The sequence below is a fragment of the Notolepis coatsorum genome, assembly GCF_963971535.1.
Source record: "Notolepis coatsorum genome assembly, chromosome: 8".
Taxonomy (NCBI): domain Eukaryota; kingdom Metazoa; phylum Chordata; class Actinopteri; order Aulopiformes; family Paralepididae; genus Notolepis; species Notolepis coatsorum.
Window position 1 is genome coordinate 55,709,285 of NC_140172.1, and position 26,443 is coordinate 55,735,727.

At 43.2% G+C, this 26,443-nt stretch overlaps 1 protein-coding gene across 1 annotated transcript in view; it reads left to right on the forward strand.

The window, feature by feature from the left end:
• Positions 1 to 26,443, forward strand: part of LOC311233659 (ryanodine receptor 1-like) — a gene marked incomplete at both ends in the record, with an annotated part of 453,326 nt that overhangs the window by 90,306 nt on the left and 336,577 nt on the right. Inside the window, 11 exons of the mRNA XM_084320641.1 lie at positions 31 to 130; positions 3,330 to 3,426; positions 5,283 to 5,357; positions 7,671 to 7,827; positions 8,498 to 8,662; positions 10,102 to 10,223; positions 17,589 to 17,775; positions 18,790 to 18,925; positions 20,856 to 20,951; positions 21,756 to 21,874; positions 23,430 to 23,563. Coding sequence (XP_084176767.1) covers positions 31 to 130; positions 3,330 to 3,426; positions 5,283 to 5,357; positions 7,671 to 7,827; positions 8,498 to 8,662; positions 10,102 to 10,223; positions 17,589 to 17,775; positions 18,790 to 18,925; positions 20,856 to 20,951; positions 21,756 to 21,874; positions 23,430 to 23,563 — 1,388 coding nt within the window. The remainder of the gene's footprint in view (positions 1 to 30; positions 131 to 3,329; positions 3,427 to 5,282; positions 5,358 to 7,670; positions 7,828 to 8,497; positions 8,663 to 10,101; positions 10,224 to 17,588; positions 17,776 to 18,789; positions 18,926 to 20,855; positions 20,952 to 21,755; positions 21,875 to 23,429; positions 23,564 to 26,443) is intronic.

The following is a 26,443-nucleotide window of genomic DNA, read 5'->3' on the forward strand; positions in this document are numbered from 1 at the left end:
GTTTATTAACCACCTCATCTCTCTCCTCAGCATCTGTCATATGCCAGTGGGGACCTGCTGGTGGACGCCTCCTTCATGCAGACACTGTGGACCATGAACCCTGTGATGTCTGGCTGTGAGCTCGCTGAAGGTCTGAGCTGACTTTGGTTTATTTTATAAAAAAAAAAGATTTCAGATGCAAAGCTCCTCTTTAACACTTTCAGTGCCACCAGGGGGCGCACGACTTAGTGCTTGAATGCCACCATCCACTTCAATGTTAACGTTAATATCGCCTAATCTATGTTTTAAATTATGGCTATGTGTCTAATCTGCCCGTCGCTTATCAAAGAATCATTTTCCAGTCAGTGCTGTCAAGGCAGATTGGTTTTTTATCGCTTCATTTCCGTTTGAGAGCATTTTGAAAAGCACCCGTTTTGAGGTAAAAAACAGCCCATTCTGGGCCATTCTGTGATAATCGTCTTTTACTGGAATATTCCAGAACGTTGATATTTGTCTGCCTATTTATGAATCGTTTTCAAATAAACGCTAGATGATCAATATTATACGTACACGCACGCCCATTCGAGGCGCGCACTGATAATAGCCGTTTTCATTTCCTCATGGATTTTACAGTGAAACCGCTGGAGCACATATCAGAAAAAAGCTTATATCTTCATCAAAACGAGTCTGATTATCCTAACACTGATAACATAGATTCCTTACCTGACATCAGATGGTATCCAACTGGTATATTCTAATTCCTGATCACCATTCGAAAAAATCGATAAGTAGATCTAACGTGTATACAGTAGAACTCATGATCCGCGGCGCTCAGAGGATCCAGAATGAACTCTGGTAACCCCGGCTGCATCAGTGGACTGGAAAATGTGGACTGGAATATTTTTTTTCCCCCATCCATTTTCATTGAGTCCATTCCAAAATCCCTGATGTCATCTGGGAGACGATAGGGGGCGCTTTTTTCACATCTGATCGCCGGCGGTCCTTGGGTAGGCTCGCGTGATGCAATATGATTTCAGATCGCTAAAAAAAAAAAATCCGTGAAATCTCGTGAGTGGCTTTCAACGTAACTATTATAAATCCGAGAAAAGCCGTGAGTGGCAGTCAAAGTGTTAACAGGTGTCACTAACTCACCCACATGCTGCATGCAGTGATGCAGTTCCTTTACCTAAAGGTGCTATAGATAACATTCAGCCACTAGATGTCGCACTAGAGCACCAGCATGTCATTTATCAGGTGCATTCCACGTGGGGAAATGGAAAGTAGAGAGGGCATACATGCCTGCAACATAAACAACAACATTCATTTTGGACCTGCACATTTTAAAATAATTAATTAATTAATCAATAATTCTATTTTACCTTTTTAAAAAGAAACATTATTAAGAATACTCTACATAAAAACGTTATCTATATCACCTTTAAATATCCTGTACAATGATTGAATTTAGTCATACAATACTTATATAAGTATAATATTTTCAGCTTCAGGTGTATCATTTGATTTGTTATAAGTGTTTTAGGTCACCCCCCTCCCAACCCCACCCCACCTACCCAACCTCCTCCAATGTACAGTTTCTACGTCAAATGTATATACACTCTTTTCTGGACACTTTTTGTATCACAAACAGTACTGTATTTGCAAATCTGGTATGTCATAAATGTATAGATGTAGCAGTACTGTCTATCTGTATGTCGTGTGTGTCTATATGTTATGATGAATTGAAAATGGGGGGCCCTGATGTAAACAAGACGAAAGTCTTTCTCTGGTCTGCATCCCCTTAACAATTGTATGTATTGAGCTGTACTGTACTGTACCCATTCTGCAATCTGTTGATAAAGTTTTCAATCAATCAATCAATCAATCAAACCCTCTCTGAGCACAGCCAACTCTCAGTAGGCTGAGGAGGTGTGGCCTTTTGTTCGCCGACGATGTCATGACAAATATGCGTGCGCAAACCCCAGGCAGAAAGGAACATGATCCTGGTCAGAACAACGGGGCAGACTACAATATATTTGCATTTGTTAGCCATGCTAGCGATCTAAACAATCAATCCATGCCAAAGCTAGGTATGTGAAAGGTGAAAGACTCACAGCCATGCTGATTTGGTAAAATGACATCCAGCTGTTTTCGTTTGAAACTACTTTTAGTCACGGGAGTGCCATGGTTTCTCCATAGAGCCCCAACACTTCCGGTATTCTGAAATCATGGGAGAGAGTAGCCCCTTATGTGACTGCGGTGTGCAGCCCCAGGCTTGCACACCGCAGTCACGTAAGGGGCTAGGGAGAGAGTGGGGCTGGGAGGAGAAAATGAAATGAATGAATGTGGATGAGAGCCTTGACATTAAGTGGTTGTAGCTACGGCTGTGGAGGTGCTGGAGACATGATCCAATACACTTTTATATGCCTGAGTCTCAATAAAAATGTATAAAAAAATAAATAAAAACACACGTGCACAGATTGATGATCCTAGATCTCCGGACAATCCAGAGACTCCGTGGACAATCTGCGCATGCGGAGTTCGGGAGTAGGTGCGAAAAAGTTACTATAGCTCGACCGAGAAATTGCCGATCGACTTGGGATTGGTCGCTCCGTGTTCAGGAGACTCAGGCGTATAAAAGTAAATTGGATCATGTCTCCAGCACCCCCACAGCCGTAGCTACAACCACTTAATGCAGTGGTCTATTGTACTTCTTTTGGCGCAGCAGCTTGCGCAGGTCTGAGGCAACTTAGTCACGTGACTCAGTTGGTATTGCTGATTGGCTCGAACACGGTATGTTTTTAAACGGTGAACAGGTCTATATAGATGCTTGACACTCCTCCATGGCGGCTGAGTGACTGCAGCTAGATGTGACTGATGGGCCAATCAGAGCAGCTAGATGTGACTGATGGGCCAATCAGAGCAGCTATATGTGACTGATGGGCCAATCAGAATAACCTGTGTGTATTACATAATATTTCAGAGGAAGCAGATTGGATATCTGTAATGGCTGGATTTTGTTGATTTCCAGGAGGCTAGAGATCAAAGAGCTTTAGTAATTTTTTTCACAACAACAACAACAGTTATAAGTGAATGAGTGAGTTAGTGACATCAGTGGTTAGCATCTATAAAAAGGTTGCTGATTGCTTTCCTTACCCAGAGTATGAAGATAGAGGTTTTAACTCCCCCACATGCAAAGGGAGAGATATTGAACATCAAATATGTGAATTCACATACCGTATATCAAATATGTGAATGTGGAATATCAAACCAACTTTTCTGCTGTCATTTAGGATATTAAATATTCCTAATATAATGTCATATTTAATTTTTGTTCCTGCTACTGTCACTAGGTTTTCTAACTGGAGGCTACGTTCTCCGGTTGTTCCACGGTCATATGGACGAGTGTCTGGCCATCCCAGCTGCTGAGCAGGGGGACGACCAGCGCAGGTGAATAGAACCACTTTCCTAGAGATCCAACATCTCATTTTCACCAGATATATATGTAACGGATGGTATCGTGAAGCGCAGTCAAGAAGGGCTGGGGTGGGCGGCTAGGTGGCGCAGTGGGCAAGGCGCTTGCCACCAACGCAGGAGATGCTGGGTTCGAGCCCAGCTCTCGGCGTTGCTACCAGCTTGGCTGGTCGTTCATACTAATACAATTGGCAGTATTAGGGGGTGGGAAGCTGGTGGGTGGGGATCGGACGTTGTGGACAGTGACTCCTACAGGTCGGTTGGTGCGCCTGCGCAGTAGAATCAGGAAGCGACGAGGGCGGCGTGTCCCTCCCACGCAGACCCTCGCCGCTGAGAGATCACGCTGTACAGGTGAAAAGATGCGACAGCTGCCTCCTCGTGTACCGGAGGGGACACGTGATGCAAGGCTTCGTCCACATTGCAGCCGGCTTGTGGGAGGCATGGCCTAACAACGTTCGAGACAGGGGAGGGTAGAATTGGACAATAACGAAATTGGGGAAGGGATGAAATGCCCCACTCGGGGCATCGAAGTGCCTTGGGTGGAGTGGAGTGAGTTTGAGAGGGTGAGTGTAACGGATGGTATCGTGAAGCGCAGTCAAGAAGGGCTGGGGTGAGTAGCAGTGCTAGGGGTTAAACTCACTCTCACATCCTCAAAGACAGATAGACACGTTGCGAAGTAGTGGATTCACCTCTTGGTATAGCGGTCTGTGTTGTTGCCTGCGGCGTGGGAGACCGGGGTTCGACTCCCACCCGGGGCATTGATGTGCCTTGGGTGGAGTGGAGTGAGTTTGAGAGGGTGAGTGTAACGGATGGTATTGTGAAGCGCAGTCAAGAAGGGCTGGGGTGAGTAGCAGTGCTATGGGTTAAACTCACTCTCACATCCTCAAAGACAGATAGACACGTTGCGAAGTAGTGGATTCACCTCTTGGTATAGCGGTCTGTGTTGTTGCCTGCGGCGTGGAAGACTGGGGTTCGACTCCCACTCGGGGCATCGAAGTGCCTTGGGTGGAGTGGAGTGAGTTTGAGAGGGTGAGTGTAACGGATCGTGAAGCGCAGTCAAGAAGGGCTGGGGTGAGTAGCGGTGCTATGGGTTAAACTCACTCTCACATCCTCAAAAAGACAGATAGACACGTTGCGAAGTAGTGAATTCACCTCTTGGTATAGCGGTCTGTGTTGCTGCCCGCGGTGTGGGAGACCGGGGTTCGACTCCCACTCGGGGCATCGAAGTTTGAGGTGACGTTGTCACAACCGTTACATATATATATATAGATACATAGATGGTGAAATTGAGAGTAGGTTGAATGAGGTTTTAGGTAGTTTGACTTGCAGCAGAGCTACAAGGTCTGCTCAGTGTAAGAAAGTATGTGGTCTGTGGAAATTATGGATGAGAAGGGATGTGACTGATGGAGGAGAGGGGATGTGACTGATTGCTGAGAAGGGATGTGACTGATGGGGAGAAGGGATGTGACTCATGGGGAGAAGGGATGTGAGCAGAATTAAAGGCAGAATATATAATGCCAGCAACCTCTAGGCAAGCCCCCAATTGGGCATTGCACTTTTAAAATGTTTTGGGTTGGAGTTTAGTAAGTTTTAGTAATCATTTCTCCAGACCTCTCTGGGCAAATAATGCAATTAGCAATAGGCTCATGGCTCTAGGGCAGTGGTTACCAAAGTGGGGGTCAGTGAATTTGAAAATATTCTAATAACCACTATTCAAGTTATTGCATTCAAACCCATGGATCTGTGGAGTCGTCTTTTGGGTTAAATCCATCAAATACCGACACTGTGGTTTTCAGGAATATGAATAATAATAACATTTCTGTCTTCCTCAGAGTTGCTCACTATGAAGGAGGAGCTGTCTGCAGTCACGCCCGGTCCTTATGGAGACTGGAACCACTCCGTATTGGGTGAGCGGATTGACCCATTTCCTTCTATTTAACCCTTTGTCGTGTGGCAGTGAAAGGGTTAACCTTATGTATTGTCGCAGTGAAAGGGTTAACTCTTTGGTAGTGAAAGGGTTAACAGTATATTAGACACATTCACTTTTGTGACAGTATTGTTTACTTCTGTTTGTGAACACTTGATGGTTTATGTCCCAATCTGATTAACTTCTCCACATCTGCATGTTCAGGGATGGAACGGGCCAACCAGACACAGGCCCCGGGCCCAAGGCCTCAGGGGACCCCTTAGCTGCTCATTTACATTTGACTCTAGCTAGTAGAGCGTGAGGTCACTGAGGTCAAGGGCTTATTTATGTGTGTGTGGGGTTTTGAGTGAGTGGATCAACTTGACTTGGCGCCTATGCTCTTAACTACTGAACCCTGTGCACAGATCTGGAAGTGATATTTAGCCCCTTTCTTGGTAAGCTAGTGCTTGTTCACTTTGAGATATATATTATGCTAGAAATATGCCTACAAAATGAGGCTACAGTTTATTTATTTTTAAATTGTATTTAACTAAAATATATTTAAAAAGTTGCATTTTGATCAAATGTAACACAATTTTGGAATACATTATATATACCTACAATACAATATACCTACATTGGTCTATGTTAGTATTACTGGTACATTCTGGTCAGCTATACTTATTTTCTTTATAAAAAACAAGATTGATTTGTTGAACTTTTGAACTTTTTTTATAATCAGGGTCATCTTATATTCTTATAATGGATATATCTTATATAGATTAGATTAGATTCTTTAATGACCACCCAGCCAGGCTGGTGGAATTTGTTTTCAGTGCATTACATTGCATTGTTCCAACATAGAACATATAACATCACTTGCAATACATACATACTACATGCAGTTAAATACATAGATACATAATTACAAAGACCACAATATCACAGTTTATGTCTATAACAGCAGAGGTAGGGGGGTTGCTACAGGGAGTTCAGTGTCCGTATGGCAGTTGGGAAGAAGCTGTTTTTAAAGCGGGATGTTTTGGTGGTCAGGGAACTGTAGCGCCTCCCGGAGGGCAGCAGCTGGAAGATATGGTGTGCTGGGTGAGTGGGGTCAGAGATAATTTTTCTTGCTCTTCTTGTGGTACTTTAGCTGTGGAGTGATTCGAGTGATGGGAGGGGGGTGCGGATTATTTTGGAGGATTTATTGATTATTCTTTGCAGTTTGTTTTTGGAGTGAATGTCCAGACTGCTGTAGCAAACTGTTATGGAGAAGGTGAGGATGCTTTGTATGATGGCCTGGTAAAAACGGAGCAGGAGATGTTTTCTGATTCTGTCTTTTTTTGAGCTGGCGGAGGAAGAAGAGTCTTTGATTTGCTTTTTTGTGGATGTGGTCTATGTTGGTTTTCTATTTGAGGTTGTTGCTCATGTGGGTGCCAAGAAATTTGAAGGAGTCTATGGTGATTATGGGTTTGCCGGAGATGAATACGGGGTTTTGGGGTTTGGCTGGCGTCTGAAGTCGATGATGAGTTATTGGGTTCTAGATGAGTTGAGGAGGAGGTTATTGTCTGTGCACCGGGTGACTGTATGGTTGATCGGTATTCTGTTGCAAAGTTGATATAAGCATCCATCCAAAAAACAACACACATGCAAAATCTTTAAGCATCCATCTATTTTGACTGACTAGAGGCATCAAGTCCCTTTTTTTGACTGCAGTATGACTCTCTTCCTGTGGTTCTAGGTGGAGCGGTGCTCACATTAAGTAGATGCCTCTCTCTTCCTCTGGTTCTAGGTGGAGCAGTGCTCACATTAAGTAGATGCCTCTCTCTCTTCCTCTGGTTCTAGGTGGAGTGGTGCTCACATTAAGTAGATGCCTCTCTCTCTTCCTCTGGTTCTAGGTGGAGTGGTGCTCACATTAAGTAGATGCCTCTCTCTCTTCCTCTGGTTCTAGGTGGAGTGGTGCTCACATTAAGTAGATGACTCTCTCTCTTCCTCTGGTTCTAGGTGGAGCGGTGCTCACATTAAGTAGATGCCTCTCTCTCTTCCTCTGGTTCTAGGTGGAGCGGTGCTCACATTAAGTAGATGACTCTCTCTTCCTCTGGTTCTAGGTGGAGCAGTGCTCACATTAAGTAGATGACTCTCTCTCTTCCTCTGGTTCTAGGTGGAGCGGTGCTCACATTAAGTAGATGACTCTCTTCCTCTGGTTCTAGGTGGAGCAGTGCTCACATTAAGTAGATGACTCTCTCTTCCTCTGGTTCTAGGTGGAGCAGTGCTCACATTAAGTAGATGACTCTCTCTCTTCCTCTGGTTCTAGGTGGAGCGGTGCTCACATTAAGTGGGGCCAGTCTTTCCGGGTGCGTCACTTAACGACGGGCAGGTACCTCTATCTGGATGAAGAGAAGGGCCTGCTGGTGGTCGACCCAGAGAAAGCCAATTCCAAAATGTCTGCCTTCTGCTTCAGAATTTCAAAGGTTAGTTGATGTTGAAGGTAGGGATGCACAGACCCGACTTTTTCAGTCCTGATACCGATACCGACACCGATACCTGGGCTTTGGGTATCGGCCGATACGGAGTACCGATCCGATACCCAAGAGACTGGGATCATTCTTTTGGTCAAGGCAACAGCAGGCTTGACTTAAAACATTACTTTCCTAACTTAGTGAAACAAAATGTAACAAATTAACACATAGATATAAATGTACTGAATTGTTATTTCTTATTTATTTTATTTATTATTATATTATATTATTATAAAAAAATATATATATAAAAAAAAATCCGATATAAAAAAAAATATAAAAATGTATACCCGATCCAGCTATTTTAGTCATATCGGGCCGATATCAATATCGGATCGGGCATCCCTTGAAGGTCTGTTGCAACACTGCCCCCCTCTATACTTGTAAAGTACATGTATAGTAATAGTATTAAGTTAACAGAAAACCCTGGTATGTTAACGACAAAAAATAGCGCTTGTGTGTTGTGTAATATTATTGAATACTTTAGAACTTTTTGGCGGGAGGCAAGATTACATTAAGTGCATTTTGAAATTAAAACCTTCACATTTTCATCATCTTTCACAATAACAGCAGTAACCGTCTTTGCCATTTCCTCTCTTGTACAAAATGTTCCACATCGCAGGAAAAGATCGAGGTGGCTCAGAAGAGAGACGTGGAGGGTATGGGGATTCCTGAGATCAAGTACGGGGAGTCTATGTGCTTCGTGCAGCACACCTCCACGGGCCTGTGGCTGACATACGCCGCTGTGGACGCAAAATCTGCCCGACTAGGGCCCCTGAAGAGGAAGGTGAGGAGCCATATAGACGTGACTGAGTTGCCCCCTACTTGCATTGAGCTGCGGCACTAAAAAAGTACAACACAATCGCTGTAGTTAGCAGGGGTGTAAAGTATTTGAGTATTAAGTACTGTTTTTGGGGATTTGTACTTTACTCGAGTATTATTAGGTTTGTATACTTTTTTACTCAATTACATTTCAGAGAAAAAGAAAATAGAAATGACTCCTTACATTTAAAATGCAGACCTACAAAGTACAAATCTCACAGGTCCAACCATTTTAATTAGTATATTTGTTTCTCTGGCCGAACTAACGTTAACGTTATTAATCCTGCGGCCGCACTTTTTTTTTTTTTAAAACAGCCAATCAAATCCCCATCAATGGAAAATTAACGCATACGCATGCTGATTGGTCCTTGTGAATCAAGAATCAAGAATCAAGAGGTTAATTTGTCACATACATACCAGGGCATGCGGGTGGTCATGCCTGCATCGATTGTGCAAAATACAATAAAATAGGCATAGAAAAAAAAAATTTATACGTAAGTTGTGCATGATAAAAAAAAGGCATGCTAACTCCGCCATTTTTATGCTTCCTTCCTTTAAAGTGGCTTTTCCATTATTTAAAGTGACATTTAGTTTAAAGTGATTGTTTTAGCGGTTGCCGCATGAGTGTAGTGTGTGTGTATGTGTGTGTGCTCATGTGTACTTGTAAGTGGAGAGTTCAGACTAGAAAGCTCATGTGTACTTGTGAGTGGAGAGTTAAGACTAGAAAGCGGGGATCTTTGATTAAACACCTGCTATCAGAAGAATAGACATAAATAGAATAAAGGTTTTTACTTTTACTTTTTAGTACTTACCGGTAAGTACATTTAAAAGTAGAAACTTTTTAAATTTTACTCAAGTGTTTAGCCAGATACTCTGACTTTTACTCAAGTAAGAATTTGAGACGGTACCCATACTTTCACTTAAGTATAATTTCGGGGTACTTTTTACACCCCTGGTAGTTAGTAAAACCTTGTATGCGTGTGTATGTGCACATGAAGATATCTCGATAAAATGTGCGTTTACAAGATGGCGGCTCGCTCGTAAATCTTCTATTTTCTACCTAAAGTTGAACCTAAACATATATTTCTGACAACATTTTTAAAGATTGATGTGCTAATGCTGAATCTCGAGTTGTATTTTAACGTCTAGTCTGACAGTTTGATCTGAATTTCATTAGACGGTACAGTCATCTAGTAGTGGTGCGCAAGTGTCTCACTCGTCACTGGCACAGAAACAGCACGTTGAGAACAGGACTGAAACAGAGGCTGCTAGAATGCATAATCCCAGTGTTTTTCAGCAAAACATTTCCAAGACATGTTTACGGGACCTCAAAGACCGATATCAACTTGTTCAAAAGGATGACAATATGGGACCTTTTAAAAGCTCACTTTGTTTCCCTCTCAGGCCATCCTACACAAAGAGGGCCACATGGACGATGCCCTGACCGTGGCCCGCTCCCAGACAGAGGAGTTCCAGGCTGCTAGGATGATCTACAGCACGGCAGGCCTGTTCAACCAGTTTATCAAGTAAGAACACACGTTGGATTTGCATCCAAACTGTGCTATAGGTAACATTCAGCCATTAGATGTCGCACTAGAGCAGGGGTTCCCAAACTTTTCAGGCCGCGACCCAAAAATAACAGGGTCAGAGAGCCGCGACCCCCACTATTATAGGATGTAAACATTTTATTTAATTTTTATTTTTTTTATAAATGGAAATGTATGGTTGAAACATGCACACGTTCAAACGCACACACACTAATAAGCATTGGAGGCTTTTAACCAGGGCCGGACTGGGGAAATCATTCAGGCCAGGAAATATAGTGCAAAATATAGCCCCAGTCAGGCCACTTTTTAAGCAGGGGGTCTGGGGGTCCCCCACCAGGACATTTCTTGTTACAAATACTTCATTTCCTGCATTCTGGTGCAGGCATTTTTTTATTTGTACCCTTTAAATGCCAGTGTTTGTAATGGCATCACAAATTATTGTTACAAAACAGGCTAGCATATGTATGATTAGCAACAACACTGATTTTGATGGATTTTCAGTTTTTTTGTAATGTCAGATTGAAAATAATTCAATCTTTTATTCAACTTCAGCCCTGATCATAACACCACATATTAATTTTATAATTCTAACCCTTTAAATGCCAGTGTGTGTGATGGCATATATTTGCAATATATCAAATGCAAAGTAGATTTTTCTGGGGGGGATTATTACAGGCTAGCATGTGTCAATGATTAGCAACAACAGTTTTTTGTAAGGGTCCCGCCTCCACCAATCACATGCGGCTCCTTTTGTGTGTGTGTGTGAGAGCAAGAGAGAGAGAGAGAGATAGTTCTCCAACTTGTGTGAGTTGCAGTGATCTCCTGGTTGTTCCCCACCTAGGTTATCTCTAACTATTGCGCTGCTGCAACTAGAAACTTTTTTTTGGGATATTATTATTATTTATATTTGTTTGAAATCATCTGGCGACCCCCCCGCGGCGGCTCGCGACCCTCCTGTGGGTCGCGACCCCGACTTTGGGAACCCCTGCATTAGAGCACCAGTATGTCATTGATCTAATCAGGTGCATTCCACATTCCGCATTTTGATGGGGGGGGAAACAATATGTTTATTCTACACCTTTCTAAAAGCTCTGTGGATGTATTATAAAAGAAAATGATTACTACATCAAATGTTTAACCTGTTCCACACGATGTGAAAATCTGCCTAAAATATATACCTAGGTAAATGGAATATTGCTCCACTTCTACAAGGGCTATTTGCATATTCTTGGTATCTAGGTACATCTATGGACCTCAGGGAATGTATTCACCGTGTCAGAAATATTGTGTCTATTACTAGGCTTGCTTAACTTGTGATGAAACAAAGGAGAATATGAATTATGATTTTTCTTTGCATCTTTGACAGTGAATAACACCATGATAATAATGACCAAACTGATCTCGTTCAGTACCCTCTTGAGATCATGTGTACAAAAAATCTAAGGAAATTAATAAAGGGAAGATGATTAAACCGAAGGTTCTGTAGATACAGTACTGAATTCTCCCATCCGGACAAATGCAATTTGAAATATTATTATAGAATATAGAATATGATGCTTATACATTACCTTATTATAGCCAATTTGCACATTTATATATATATATATATATAGATATATTATCTTTCAAATGCCCGAGTTCAATTTGGATTTAGTATCACCAGGCGTGCATAAGAACAGATAATGAAATCTACTGTAATCTACTGTACTTTTACATTTTCCCCACAGTCCAACCGTTTTGAAACTAATTTCAGATCTAATTGTTCCTACATGCTAACAATAGGGAGGAGAAACTAACTGTGTTTCAATATTTGTCAAAAACATTACCTTTTGTGGCTTATTATCGTGAATCATAACAGTGAATATGATTCATTCAGAACGCTGAACTTTGAAACCCCACAGTATCTGACAGGAAGTGTAGTTCGAAAAAATGCCAACGCTGGTCGACAGCTATTCACCCCCTCTACAAAATGGCTGCAAAAAGACTACTATTTCCGTCTTGCAAAAGACTTCAGAAAATCGAAAACATAAAACGATCTAATGGCACTTTTAACCTATTGCTAAACTAACGTATTGATGATAATATACATTCTACATGCTTTTGTGACATGTTAGTGATGTTAATACTTGAAAACGTTTGATAAAAAAATCGCAACTTAAAGGGGAACTATCTTATAAATGGCCTTTTTGAGTGTTTAGCATTGTTTCCTAGCTATGTGAACTTATATTAATATGATCTATGTCTCTAATTCTCATATTGGCGCATTCGTCCAATTCTCCTCTCACAATATTCACCCTCACTGAACTGAGTCATCTGAAAATGTGCTGATTTGTGATGTCAGAAAGACACCGCTGCATGATAATGGAGAGGTACAAGATGAGCTGCACACAGTGGCTGGAGCCCAGGCTCAAAACGGCTTAAGATCTTAAGGTAGAAAAATGCTGTTTTTGAGGACTTGATTAGAAATACAAAACAATGAATACAAAAAAATAAAAAATTACAGAGGTGTTCCATAGACTCACAGGAATTGTGTAAAAGTGCCCAAAATAGTGAAAGAAATAGTAAAATAGTTCCCCTTTAAATGCAACACTCTGAAAAATATTGATTTATGACCAGATGTCATTTTTTGGGTCGGTACCGTGAGAGAAAACGGTGCTTTTTCAATGTATGTGATGTATAGATTGGGGGGAGGTGACCACAGCTAAAACGGTGATTGAAATGTGCATGGAAGACGGTGATATTGACGGTGGTGGAACCAGTGGTTTCACAGGCACAGGCCGCGTCAGCGAGGGTTTTGTTATGAATTCCTTGGAAGAACATCTGAGATTAGAGTGTACTGTCTCCCAGGGCAGGAGGGAGAGAGGTTCATCTTAATGAAACGTGAGTTTATTAGTGTTAAAGGTTATGCAGTTGTCATGACAACACGTCGCATGACAACCAGAAGGCGGGGCCGTCGTTGCGACGACGAACATCTATGAGTCGAACGGTGTTTCCGGGTGTAAGGCAGACTAGAATCTGACTCAGACTAGAATCTGACCGAGAGCAAGTAGGACTGAGATCACACAGAGGACTCTCTCTCCTCTTATCACGAGAGAGGGGGGGGGGGGGGGGGGGGGGGGGGGGGGGGAAGAATGCCACGACATCATTAGCTTCGGCTAACACGAGGAGGGTTCAGGCTAACGACTAGGCCTGACCACTATTGGACTGAATAACAAAAGGACAATCTGAACACACCAAGAGATCATTAGAATAGACTCTTCAAGGACGATACAATTTGATAACATCTGATAACATCTGATTATGAGGTTCTGTTTATAGCAATAAACAACGCTTTTCCTCATAAGGTATCTCACGGTGTCGAAGTGTCGAATTCTTACGGAGGTGGAGAAGTATTATGGTTTATGGATTGCACTAACGGGGGGAGATAAGGATCTTATCTACCAGTATCGGAGACGTCAGGACCATTAAAAGTACACAACGCAGAGGAATTGGATGGAGGGCCAAACAGACGAAGAGGTGATACTGGCCAGTTTGATCAGAATCTTACAGTTGGTGCCGTGACCCGGATTTGCAAGAGATTAAAACAACGGGAACAGTTGGTTGTTGATGACAGCCGGATTTGCAAGAGATAAGAACAACGGATAAAGACTTTTTCAATAATGGGGCGACAGTGGACAACAGTCATCAATGTGTGGGAGAATCATGATCGAAGCAAGGCCGGCCAGCCCTGGGAGAGAGCGGCGAGTCGAGCGGTCAGGAGGCGAACCAGCGCTGTAGGGGAAACAGCGCTCCGATCAAAAATGTGAGTTCACTGTGCACACGGTTGTTTTGATCTTTTAAGCCAAATAAAAACGAACAGATAGTGCATCCGTAAATAAGTAGCGACAGAGAAGCCAGCTGTAATAATATGAACAGAGAGCCATGGTGTTTTGAAAATCGAGGGTGTTATCAACAGGATAGAATGAAAAACAAACGGGGCAGGCTGCACGGTTTCTGGTGTTGGGAGTGTAAATGCAGGAGGAGAAAGGGGGGGGGGGGGGGTGCTGAACCAGACTGAAATCTGTTATGGCGGGATTGTTATGACAAGACTGTCACCTGAGACGGCCCACCTTAAACTGGTCGCTGTGGTCTCAAGACGGCCGGAATTTGTCATAGCGGGAGGAAAGTCGATCGGGTGTTTACCTTAAACTGTGTATTATGTCCGATAAGCAAGAGTTTAGTCCGGGAGAAGCGTCCCCTGATAGGAAAGAGAGGAAAACAGCGGTGTTTTTAGGCCTTGGAAGGAGGGGCAGCGTTCGTTTTGTTTGTGAGAGAGTAGCCATTATGAGCGAGTCAAGATGGCCGCAAAAGGGACCACGAGGAGATAACAACAGATAAAGAACCAGGAAGTGACACGTCAACTAAAACACCATGGAGGAGGAGTAGGTCGCCACCTAGTGGCGGAGGGGGGGTAGTGCTGGGGAGTTTTCATTACCCATAGGGGAATATTTAGATATAGGCCTGTACGACCATCTAGTGGCGGAGTGGGGGAGTGATTCAATAGTCAATCTAATGAGCACAGAGAGTGGATTATTATTATAATAATAATATTAGATATAGAGTTTAATTATACAATGGATTAAATAAGAATTGCACAGAAAGATGGTGCAGTTATTTGAATGGGTTAATTATGGAATAAAGAGGGAAGTCCAGTGGGGCCTTCTCACACCTAATAAATAGGCAGAGTCTTGAGGGGACACGTCACCAGAAAGAACTGGCGCGCGCTGGGGGTCACCCGTGGGACAAACGTAGAGCGCCGAGTGGGTATCGTTTAGCTGCTGGTGTCACGCCGGAAGACAACAAAACAGGGAACAGCCCTGTAGGATTAGATATGGGTGTGGAGAAGGTGGTAGACTAATAGCAAAACAAGGGAAGTCGAATGGACAGACGACTGCCGGTGTTGTGTTTCTGCTTTCGACAGACTGGAGGAGGAGGAAGCCGCAGGGGCCAGGCACAGCCTGGTACACAGATGATCCACGACGAGAGGGAGGAGACGGCGGCGGTGGAGGAGCAGATGTGGAGAGGACAGCCAGAGACACTGAGCAGGAGCAGACCAGGGGAGACATTTTTGCCTAGGGGACCGCGCCCTGGAGGGGGGACCAGCTCAGGAAAGGAGCCATCACTGAAAGGGGCCCTTGCCCTAGAAGATGGGACCGGCCCAAGATGGGAGGTGTACTGTAAGAGAGGGAAGGGAGCGCTCTGATTTGGACGTGGGGTACCTAAGAGGGGGGCCGAAGGGTTTTAGGTGTGTCGTCTGAAAAATTGCAATCTGTGTTTTTCTCTGTCTCTCTCTCTCTCTCTCTCTCCTCCATGACCGTGGTTTATCCTTTCTGGTTTGGGTGTGATGCGGGTAATGGAAAACAAGGCAACACAGCAGACGGCGGGGCCCTAATTGTTATGAGTCCATTTTTGGGGTATAATTAATTGAAAAACCAAGTAGTCTGTTGATTCTGAAAGTTGATTGAGAATCAAAGGGGGGAATGTGACGGTGGTGGAACCAGTGGTTTCACAGGCACAGGCCGCGTCAGCGAGGGTTTTGTTATGAATTCCTTGGAAGAACATCTGAGATTAGAGTGTACTGTCTCCCAGGGCAGGAGGGAGAGAGGTTCATCTTAATGAAACGTGAGTTTATTAGTGTTAAAGGTTATGCAGTTGTCATGACAACACGTCGCATGACAACCAGAAGGCGGGGCCGTCGTTGCGACGACGAACATCTATGAGTCGAACGGTGTTTCCGGGTGTAAGGCAGACTAGAATCTGACTCAGACTAGAATCTGACCGAGAGCGAGTAGGACTGAGATCACACAGAGGACTCTCTCTCCTCTTATCACGAGAGAGGGGGGGGGGGGGGGGGGGGGGGGGAGGAAGAATGCCACGACATCATTAGCTTCGGCTAACACGAGGAGGGTTCAGGCTAACGACTAGGCCTGACCACTATTGGACTGAATAACAAAAGGACAATCTGAACACACCGAGAGATCATTAGAATAGACTCTTCAAGGACGATACAATTTGATAACATCTGATAACATCTGATTATGAGGTTCTGTTTATAGCAATAAACAACGCTTTTCCTCATAAGGTATCTCACGGTGTCGAAGTGTCGAATTCTTACGGAGGTGGAGAAGTATTATGGTTTATGGATTGCACTAACGGGGGGAGATAAGGATCTTATCTACCAGTATCGGAGACGTCAGGACCATTAAAAGTACACAACGCAGAGGAATTGGATGGAGGGCCAAACAGACGAAGACGTGATACTGGCCAGTTTGATCAGAATCTTACAGTACCGACCCCGTGGGGTGGAACGACTGCTACAAGTACAAACTAATAATAATTTTCCAACACATTAATTTCCCTGGTTAAGATCAGCACACGTTGATGTTACTGTCAGTGCAATGTGCTAAAGATGTGGTAACACAAGTTAAAAAAAATAATATATATACTTATTTTGTAAAAGTATACTTTTTATGTATTCATAAAGTATAAAACATTTGTGTTAAACCGAAAACCACTTAAAGGACCATACCTGTCTTTTTGCCATGTGGGTTCAAAGTCAGCTAATTTGTGCACAGCACATTTGAAAAGATTCAAATGAAAGCTATTTGAGTTCTCACATTAATGCGAAAGGTCAGCAGTCAGGGTAAATCCATAATATCCCTGACAATGTTGTTCGATATCATTAAGCAATTAAGCAACATCCTACTGTACACAGCAACACAGAAAGAAACATTTCATGCAAAGTATTCTGTATTCTGTATGACAACTAATAAAGAAACTTGAAACTTGTATCGTACTATGTATAGAAATAGATTTTGGATCAAGATGGCAAGGAGCTTCAGTCACAAAGAACATTTATATCCTCCTGATGGGAGTGGTCTCTTCCTGGATGGCAATTCCCCCATCCACAGGACACTAACCCTAACCCTAATCCATCAACAGGGACCCATCCACATGGCACGAGGAGTCACTGAATGGTTTGATGAGTATGATGTGAATCATATGCTATTGCCTTCTCAACCCAATTGAACACCTATGGGAGATCATGGACCAACGTGTTAGACTGTGCTCTCCACCACCACCATCAAAACACCAAATGAGGGAATATCTTTTGGAAGAATGGTGTTCCATCCATTCCAGAGACTTGTAGAATCTATGCCAAAGCACATTGAAGCTGTCCTGGCAGCTTGTAGCCCAACACCTTACTAAGATTTTGTGTCACACGTCTGTCATAATACGCATAGTATATTATACCGCACATATACATACATGTGAATAAACCATCTTTTGTGTGTGTCTCCCCAGATGCCTGGATTCTCTGAGTGGGAAAAACAAGTCTTCCAACACGTCTTCTCTGCCCATGGATGCCGTGTCGCTGTCCCTGCAGGACCTTATCTTCTATTTCAGACCCCCCGAGGAGGAGCTGGAGCACGAGGAGAAGCAGACCAAGCTCCGCTCCCTCAAGAACCGGCAGAACCTCTTCCAAGAGGAGGTCAGCCGCTAGGGAGGGAACGGGCTGTAACACCGTTAGGGAGGGAACGGGCTGTAACACCGTTGGGGAGGGAACGGGCTGTAACACCGTTAGGGAGGGAACAGGCTGTAACACCGTTGGGGAGGGAACGGGCTGTAACACTGTTAGGGAGGGAACGGGCTGTAACACCGTTAGGGAGGGAACGGGCTGTAACACCGTTGGGGAGGGAACGGGCTGTAACACCGTTAGGGAGGGAACGGGCTGTAACACCGTTAGGGAGGGAACGGGGCTGTAACACCGTTAGGGAGGGAACGGGCTGTAACACCATTGGGGAGGGAACGGGCTCTAACACCGTTAGGGAGGGAACGGGCTGTAACACCGTTGGGGAGGGAACGGGCTGTAACACCGTTAGGGAGGGAACGGGCTGTAACACGTCTGAGTTCAGGCAGTCAGAAGTTCTAATACAGGGGTTCTCAAACTTTTTCATACCATGACCCCATTTTATTTAGGATATATCTTTGGTGACCCCACACTTAATGTATTGCGTAATTTCAATGTGGAATTAAGGAATATTAAAATAAAAGCACACGTTGTTGAACATGCATATTTATTTGAAATTTTTATTACAGCACTATGTTATCAATACACATTTATAAAACGAGGCATATTTAGCCAAAAAAAAAATGTACTTGCCAATGCGCCTGTCACCTACCCACGACCCCACTTTGGGTCACGACCCGTAGTTTGAGAACCGCTGTTCTAATATAATGACAATGTTATTTGTCAACAGTGTTTTGGGCTTTTGTCCTATTTTACTAAAACAATGTCTGGGATTTCATGATTTATAATCTGTAGACATTATATTGATACATTCAGTGTGTAAGTTATCTGTAACAGCTGGCAGGAGAGAAGAGACCCTACCTGTATGCTTGTCTGCCGCTTGTCTCACTACCACCGCCCCTTAGTATAAACCTGTTTTTGGGTTATATACTGTAAATCTAATTTGTATTATTATTGTTGTTGTGTTCTGAACAGGGCATGATCACTATGGTTCTGGACTGTATTGATCGGCTGAACGTTTACAACACAGCAGCACACTTCTCTGAGTTTGCAGGGGAGGAAGCTGCAGAGTCCTGGAAGGACATTGTCAACTTACTGTACGACCTTCTGGGTAAGTCTGTTACTATTATGGCCATCTGGGTGAGTCCATTACTGTATGACCATCTGGGTAAGTCCATTACTGTATGACCATCTGGGTGAGTCCATTACTGTATGACATTCTGGGTGATCCATTACTGTATGACATTCTGGGTGAGTCCATTACTGTATGACCATCTGGGTGAGTCCATTACTGTAGTGTACGACCATCTGGGTGAGTCCATTACTGTATGACCATCTGGGTGAGTCCATTACTGTATGACATTCTGGGTGAGTCCATTACTGTATGACATTCTGGGTGAGTCCATTACTGTATGACCATCTGGGTGAGTCCATTACTATATAACCATCTGGGTGAGTCCATTACTGTAGTGTACGACCTTCTGGGTGAGTCCATTACTGTATGATCATCTGGGTGAGTCCATTACTGTATGACCATCTGGGTGAGTCCATTACTGTAGTGTACGACCTTCTGGGTGAGTTCATTACTGTATGGACTTATCAAGTTCAAGTTCAAGTTCAAGTTCTTTAATAGTTGTCATATAGAAGTACAGAATACTTTCATACAAAAATGCTTCTTACTGTTACGCTCCAGAGACTGTGCTAGACAAGATAGTATCAAATAACATAATAACATAATATAGCATGAATTTAGAAGAAGAAAATGAGGTCACAGTGTTCGGTATAGACATATGTACAATGTTCTGAGTTACCATATAATATACAATACACAATACTATGCAGTGTACTAATGTACAGTACTATCTAGTGCAAAGCAGAAATGGGATGAGGTACAATTTTAGGTACAATTTACAGTAAGGTGTACGAGTTGTAGTGCAATCCTTCATCCATAAATATAAAGTGTGGGGAGTGGGTGCTACAGTGTGTTTGTTTAAAGTGGGTGTGTGCTATAAAGTGTGTGGAGTGGGTGCTACAGTGTGTTTGTTTAAAGTGAGTGTGTGCGTGTGGATGTGTGTGCTATGTGTGTTTGGTGGTTGTTGTTGTGTAGTGTTCATTCATTGTTCGTTTAGCAGCCTGATGGCCTGGGGATAGAAGCTAATTCTGAGTCTTTCTGTGCTCGCCTTGAGACTCCTGTATCGCTTGCCTGACGGCAGCAGTTCAAAGAGGCAGTTGTTCGGGTGGCTCGAGTCCTTAATAATTCTCTTAGCCTTCCCCTTGCAACGCTTGTAGTAAATGTTCTGGAGGGTGGGGAGCCCCCCTCCAATTGTGCGTTCGGCTGAACGTGTCACTCTTTGTAGTCTGCTTTGGTCTTTTGCAGTGCTATTCCCAAACCAGGAGGTGATGTTGCCGGTCAAGATGCTCTCTATTGTACATGAGTAGAAGTTCTTAAGGATCTTCTGGCTGACTTGGAACTTCCTTAGGCGCCTGAGGAAGTAGAGGCGTTGTCGTGCCTTCTTCACCACACTGTTAATGTGTGTGGTCCATGTCAAGTCCTCGGATATGTAGGCTCCGAGGTACTTGAAGCTGTTGACTCTCTCAACCGGTGCCCCGTCGATGCTGAGGGGGCTGTAGTCCTTGACCCCCGACCTCCTGAAGTCCACAATCACTGCAGTTGTAGACAGTGAAGGCAGTAGGCAGGTATAAATTGAGTATAACGCAACAGAGGAATCAGCATCCTGAATAAACAAAAAAAAAGGGGGTTTGTGCTGGTCAAGCAACTGAGACATTTGGTCTCATCAGTGTCACTAGTGGAAAAGTCAATGCAGTCCTGCAGTCTACATATCAGAATCAAGATGTTGAAATGAATTTCAATATAGTGTAATATACAATGCATTTGTACTGGGTTTACAAATCAAGTAATTCTTACACCAATATTCACCACTATGTGGAACTCCATATACAGTACCATGAGACAGAGAGCGAGTAATGTAATTTGTGACACAAATATTAAACATTTGTTTGTGTTTGTTCCCCACATGAAGCTTCTTTAATCCGAGGTAACCGTGCCAACTGTGCCCTGTTCTGTGATAACCTGGACTGGCTGGTCAGTAAACTGGACCGTCTGGAGGCATCTTCAGGTATTCATCCCTTCTTCTTCTTCTTCTTCTTTTTTTTTGATCCACTTTTTCTCCCATTTTCTATATTTTCTCCCATCCCAATTTCGTATCATCCAATTCAACCCTCCCCTGTCACGAACGCTGTTTCTTGCCTCCCACAAGCCGGCTGCAATGTGGACTAAGTCATACATAGCACAAGTCCCCTCCGGTACTTGAGATAACAGCAGTCGCATCTTTTCACCTGCGCAGCTCGATCTCTCAGTGGCGAGGAGTAACGCGTGGGAGACTCACGCTGCACCCGACACTTCCTGATTCTACTGCGCAGGCGCACCAACCGACCTGTAGGAGTCGCTGTCCACAACGCCCGATCCCCACCCATCAGTTTCCCACCTCCTAATACGGCCAATGTGTATTAGTACGGACGACCAGCTAAACTGAAAGCAAATGTGGAGCGCTGGGCTCGAACAGGCGAGCCCAGCGTCTCCAGATTTCGTGGCGAGTGCCTTGCCCACTACGCCACGTAGCCGCCCCATCCCTTCTTCTTCTTATTGTTTATTGTATTTCTTGACATATTCCTCTGAGACAAGCCACTCTAGTTTACAAGTGCATTATCATTGAAATTTTGCTTAGCCAATCACAATGTGACATCTGAAGTAACTGGTATAAATCACAGTCATCAAACTACTACAATCCATATTGTATGCAATCCATTACTCTACCACTCTAATGCTGTGTCATTCCTGCCCCAGATGGCGATGTTGCATTGTTTTAGGCAGTCATGTAGCCTAATCCATGACTCTACAACCATGATGATTCCTCTTGCAGGTATCCTGGAGGTGTTGTACTGTGTTCTGATAGAGAGTCCAGAGGTCCTGAACATCATCCAGGAAAACCACATCAAGTCCATTATCTCTTTGCTGGACAAACATGGACGGAACCACAAGGTCAGGAGCCTACTGTACAGTAGGATATCTTGGAAAGCTTTCTCTGGGATTACAGTCACTAGGTGTTTTATATTTCTGTAGCAGGCTAATTTGTTTATCATCTCAAGTAATTACAGTAAAATAAATATATATTGTTCAGTAGGCTAATTACTAGAACAATATAATGCAAAGGCCTACACATTAACACTTTGAGTGCCAGCGACGTGTTATGTCGTCTTTTCATGCCCCCCGTTGAGTGCAGACAACGCGAATTGTCGTTTTTATTTTTTATTAGCGATCTGAATTCATATTTCATCAACCGAGTCTCCCGTTGGTACAGCATATGGCTCACTGATAACAAACTATCATTACACATGGGCAAAACAGAGTCCATTCTCTTCGGTTCAAATAACAAACTCAGCAAGACTGACGGCTTCTCAGTTACAGTGGGTGACAATATTGTCACAAGGAAAGATGAAATTACCTACCTGGGTTCCATCCTAGAGGCTAATCTTTCCTGGCATCCAATGTAATAAAAAAAGTCGACCAACAAACTCGATTCTTGTACCGGATCTCCTCTCTGGTAAACAAGAATACCCTGAAGACTCTGGCAGGAGCACTCATTCAAGGGTACTACGACTATGCTTACACCTCATGGTACCAAAGCACCTCAAAGGCGCTAAAAACAAAATTACAAACATCTCAAAACAAACTGGTCAGACTACTGCTTGACCTTACTCCTAGAACCCACCTCACCCCTGCCCACTTTGACAACCTAGGATGGCTTAGAGTAGACGACAGAGTACAGCAACTTGCAATGGGCCTGGTCTACAAGATACACTACACGACCAAGGTACCCATGTACATGTCAAAATACTTCCCAAAGGTCAGTGAATACCACGATCACAACACCAGAGGGAGCTCCACAAATCATGTTAAACCCAGATTCGGCTCAAACAAGGGACTAAACACATTTCGCAATTATGTGGAACGCCCTACCCAAAGCTGTAAAGGAATGTGAATCACTACCCACTTTCAAAACCACTCACAAAGAACACTTACGGGAGACTGCAATTCGAAACTGGCTCCTGTAAATGTCCTGACCCAACCCCCTCCAATGTACAGTAAATGACCAAGTATGGTTTTGTCAATATTCCAATGTACAGTTTTACTTGTACAGTGTCCCCCACCCACCCCTCCTACCCCCCCCCCCCAACCACCTCCAATGTCTCTGTCCCTGCTGTACAGGCGTCACCCAACCGACCTGTAGGAGTCGCTGTCCACAACGTCCAATCCCCACCCATCGACATTCCACCCGCTACCTCCGCCAATTGAGATAGTATAACGACTGGCTCAAGCCGCAGGCAATGCTGACTCGGGGAGTCGAGACCGGAGTCTCCAATCTCCGCTACGCCACCCAGCCGCCCCAGACAGAGCTTCTTTCAATAACCCATTAATTTCCCCTCAACCATGGGAGACCACAGAGAGACTGGTGGAGCCGGAATTACGTTCATGCATGAGAGGTCTATGTTGAGGTCACATAGAGGTTAACCCCCCCTCTCCCCGTGTCTGCTAGGTGCTGGATGTGCTGTGCTCTCTGTGTCTGTGTAACGGAGTGGCTGTGCGGTCCAATCAGAACCTCATCACAGAGAATCTGCTTCCAGGACGAGACCTCCTACTGCAAACTAACATCATCAACTATGTCACAAGGTAACGTTAAGCTTAAAGGATCATTATCAATCAATCAATCAATCAATCAAATTTATTTATATAGCATGTTTAAACATGACACCTGTCAACCAAAGTGCTTCACATAGCTAAGCTAAGAACAAAGAAAAGTATAAAATAAACAGAAAAAAAAACAATCAACGGATAGACAAAGGAAAAACAGAACAACACGTCAACAAGTACGGCAAGACTCAAAGTGAGTCACGAGCGGGCACACACTCATGCCGCACACACGCACACTTATGGCCAAGAGGAAAGGCCACTTTAAATTAGTATAACAACAGGAACAGTGTATTGCACTACTAAAGCTACCTAGCATGTCCTATATGCTCTGTAAATACTATGTACAGATACCGAGATGTCACACCATATTACCTGTTACAATGTTGTTTTTTTATTGGATTCTATTATATGTTGTACCACTGTATTTTTATTGGATTCTATTATATGTTGTACCACTGTATTGCACATCGTCGCGGGCAAGACCACCCGCATTTCATTGTATACTTGTATGCCGTGACAATTAAAACTCTTGACTTGACTTGACTTGGAAGGCCAGGCAATATAGGTGGGTTTTGAGTTTTGATTTAAAAGACTCGATGGAGGGGGCAGATTTAATGGACATGGGGATGCTGTTCCAGAGGTCAGGGGCTGCGATCGCAAAAGCACGTCCCCCCCTAGACTTTAAGTTAGACCTACGGGTGGTTAGGAGACCCTTATCAGCCGATCTGAGGGAACTATGATTATCAACTATGTCACGAGGGATCGTTAAGATTAAAGGATCATTATCAACTATGTCACAAGGGAACATTAAGCTTAAAGGACCATTATCAACTATGTCACAAGGGAACGTTAAAATGAACATTTTGCTTATTTTTCAGTCTAGAATCTAGACCAGGGGTGGCCAACCAGTCAGAGACTAAGAGCCACAAAAATTACTGTGGTACCACAAAGAGCCACACCATATACCAGCGTTTCTCAACTTTTTTTTCAGTCACGGCACCCTTCATGTGTTTATACTGTAGGTTTCACCCTCTGGCCTCTGAAGTTGCTAATGTCTTTTTTATTTGGGCCTCACAGGATTAAAAGTACCCTGTGAGACCCACGGTTGCAAAATTACAAAATCACTTTTAGAAAAAAGAATGTTTATTTAAAAAATGTTAAAGGGGAACTATTTTACTATTTCTTTCACTATTTGGGCACTTTTACACAATTCCTGAGTCTATGGAACACCTAGGTTTTTTTTCAAAAAAAATGCATTGTTTTGTATTTCTAATCAAGTACTCAAAAACCAAATTTTAAGCCGTTTTGAAGCTGGGCTCCAACCACTGTGTGGCCTGGTGCCAACTGCCACATCAACTGCCACATTATTATGCAGCTGAGAAATCTCTGACATCACAGATATGCACATTTTCAGATGACTCAGTTCAGTGAGGGTGAATATTGTGAGAGGAGAATTGGAAGAATGCGCCAATATGAGAATTAGAGACATAGATCCTATTAATATAAGTCCACATAGCTAAGAAACAATGGTAAACACTGAAAAAGGCCATTTATAAGATAGTTCCCCTTTAAGCACATGTATAGTCAATTGGTCCTGTTGTTCAGCCTCACAATGCTATTTGATAGTAAATGTCCCACCCTCTGGCCTCTGAAGTTGCTAATGTCTTTTTAATTTGGGCCTCACATGGTTAACCTCTTAAGCCCGAGATATACAGTAAAAGTGTATATTTTCAGCATTACGTTTGTTTACCAATTATTTTAACTGTTATTAGTGAAATATAAGATTATAGAAATCTCAGGGCATTGAGTCGGAAACCGGCGCATATTGACAGGAGGAAGTGGAGCAGCCAAAACTGAGTGTAGTCTTTTGAAGGAAGAGACTCAGGGCTTTCAAATTTCGAAAAACTACCCTACCCAGCTCACACCAGCCCCTGTCAATCATCTGACTTCTGGGTTTACTTTTTTATTTCTCTTATTTTTTGGGATTATCTCCCACAAACCTGAACGTTATTGCCATAAAACAGAACGCAGTTAGTTTCTCTACCTTTCTGTGAACGTCTTGCAAAAAACGGTGTTGCAATATGATGAAAAATGGTGGAGAAATTTACATTATAAAAAAGATGGCACAATTCAGTACTGTATCTACAAAACCTTCTGTTTAATCATCTTCCCTTTATTCATTTGCTTAGATTTTTCAGGTCTGGTCAATTTTAGCATGGTGTTATTTACAGTCAAAGATACATTTTTTTTTAAATAGAATTGATATTCTCCTTTGGTTCATTACAATTTACTCAAGCCTAGTAACAGACACACTATTTCTGACACTGATCCATATATGTCCCTAGATTCAGATACCAAGAACATGCAAATGGACCATTTACATTTTTTTTGTAAATGTTTATTCTACGTCCTGATCTAGACCCTATCTTTCTGTCTTTATTGTCAATTCTGCCATACAGTAGGCCTGCTGTATATACAGGACATTTAAAGGATTGTTATTCTGTTTCCCTCATATATTAACTCATTGGACGCCAAAGTCGGGTTAACTCGCCGACGCTTGAGCGCCAAGCCAGAGAAAAGTCGGGTTTTCTATCGTTATTTCTTTTATTCGATATTCCCATTCATAATCCATCGAGGGAGCCTGTGTTATCATTGGGAATGAGTCTGAGATCGCAAACGTCCAACATCCTTTGAAACTCTCTGGCTTGGGCTGTGTGTCGATCTAAAAAGTCCGGGCCGGGTTTTCCTTGTCGGGCAGGACAAGCGTTTATAACACATGGATTGAGGAGAATCAAGCACTCCCGGTTCATGTTCTTTGGTGGATTATTTTGGCAACACGATCGACATCAATACTTGGAA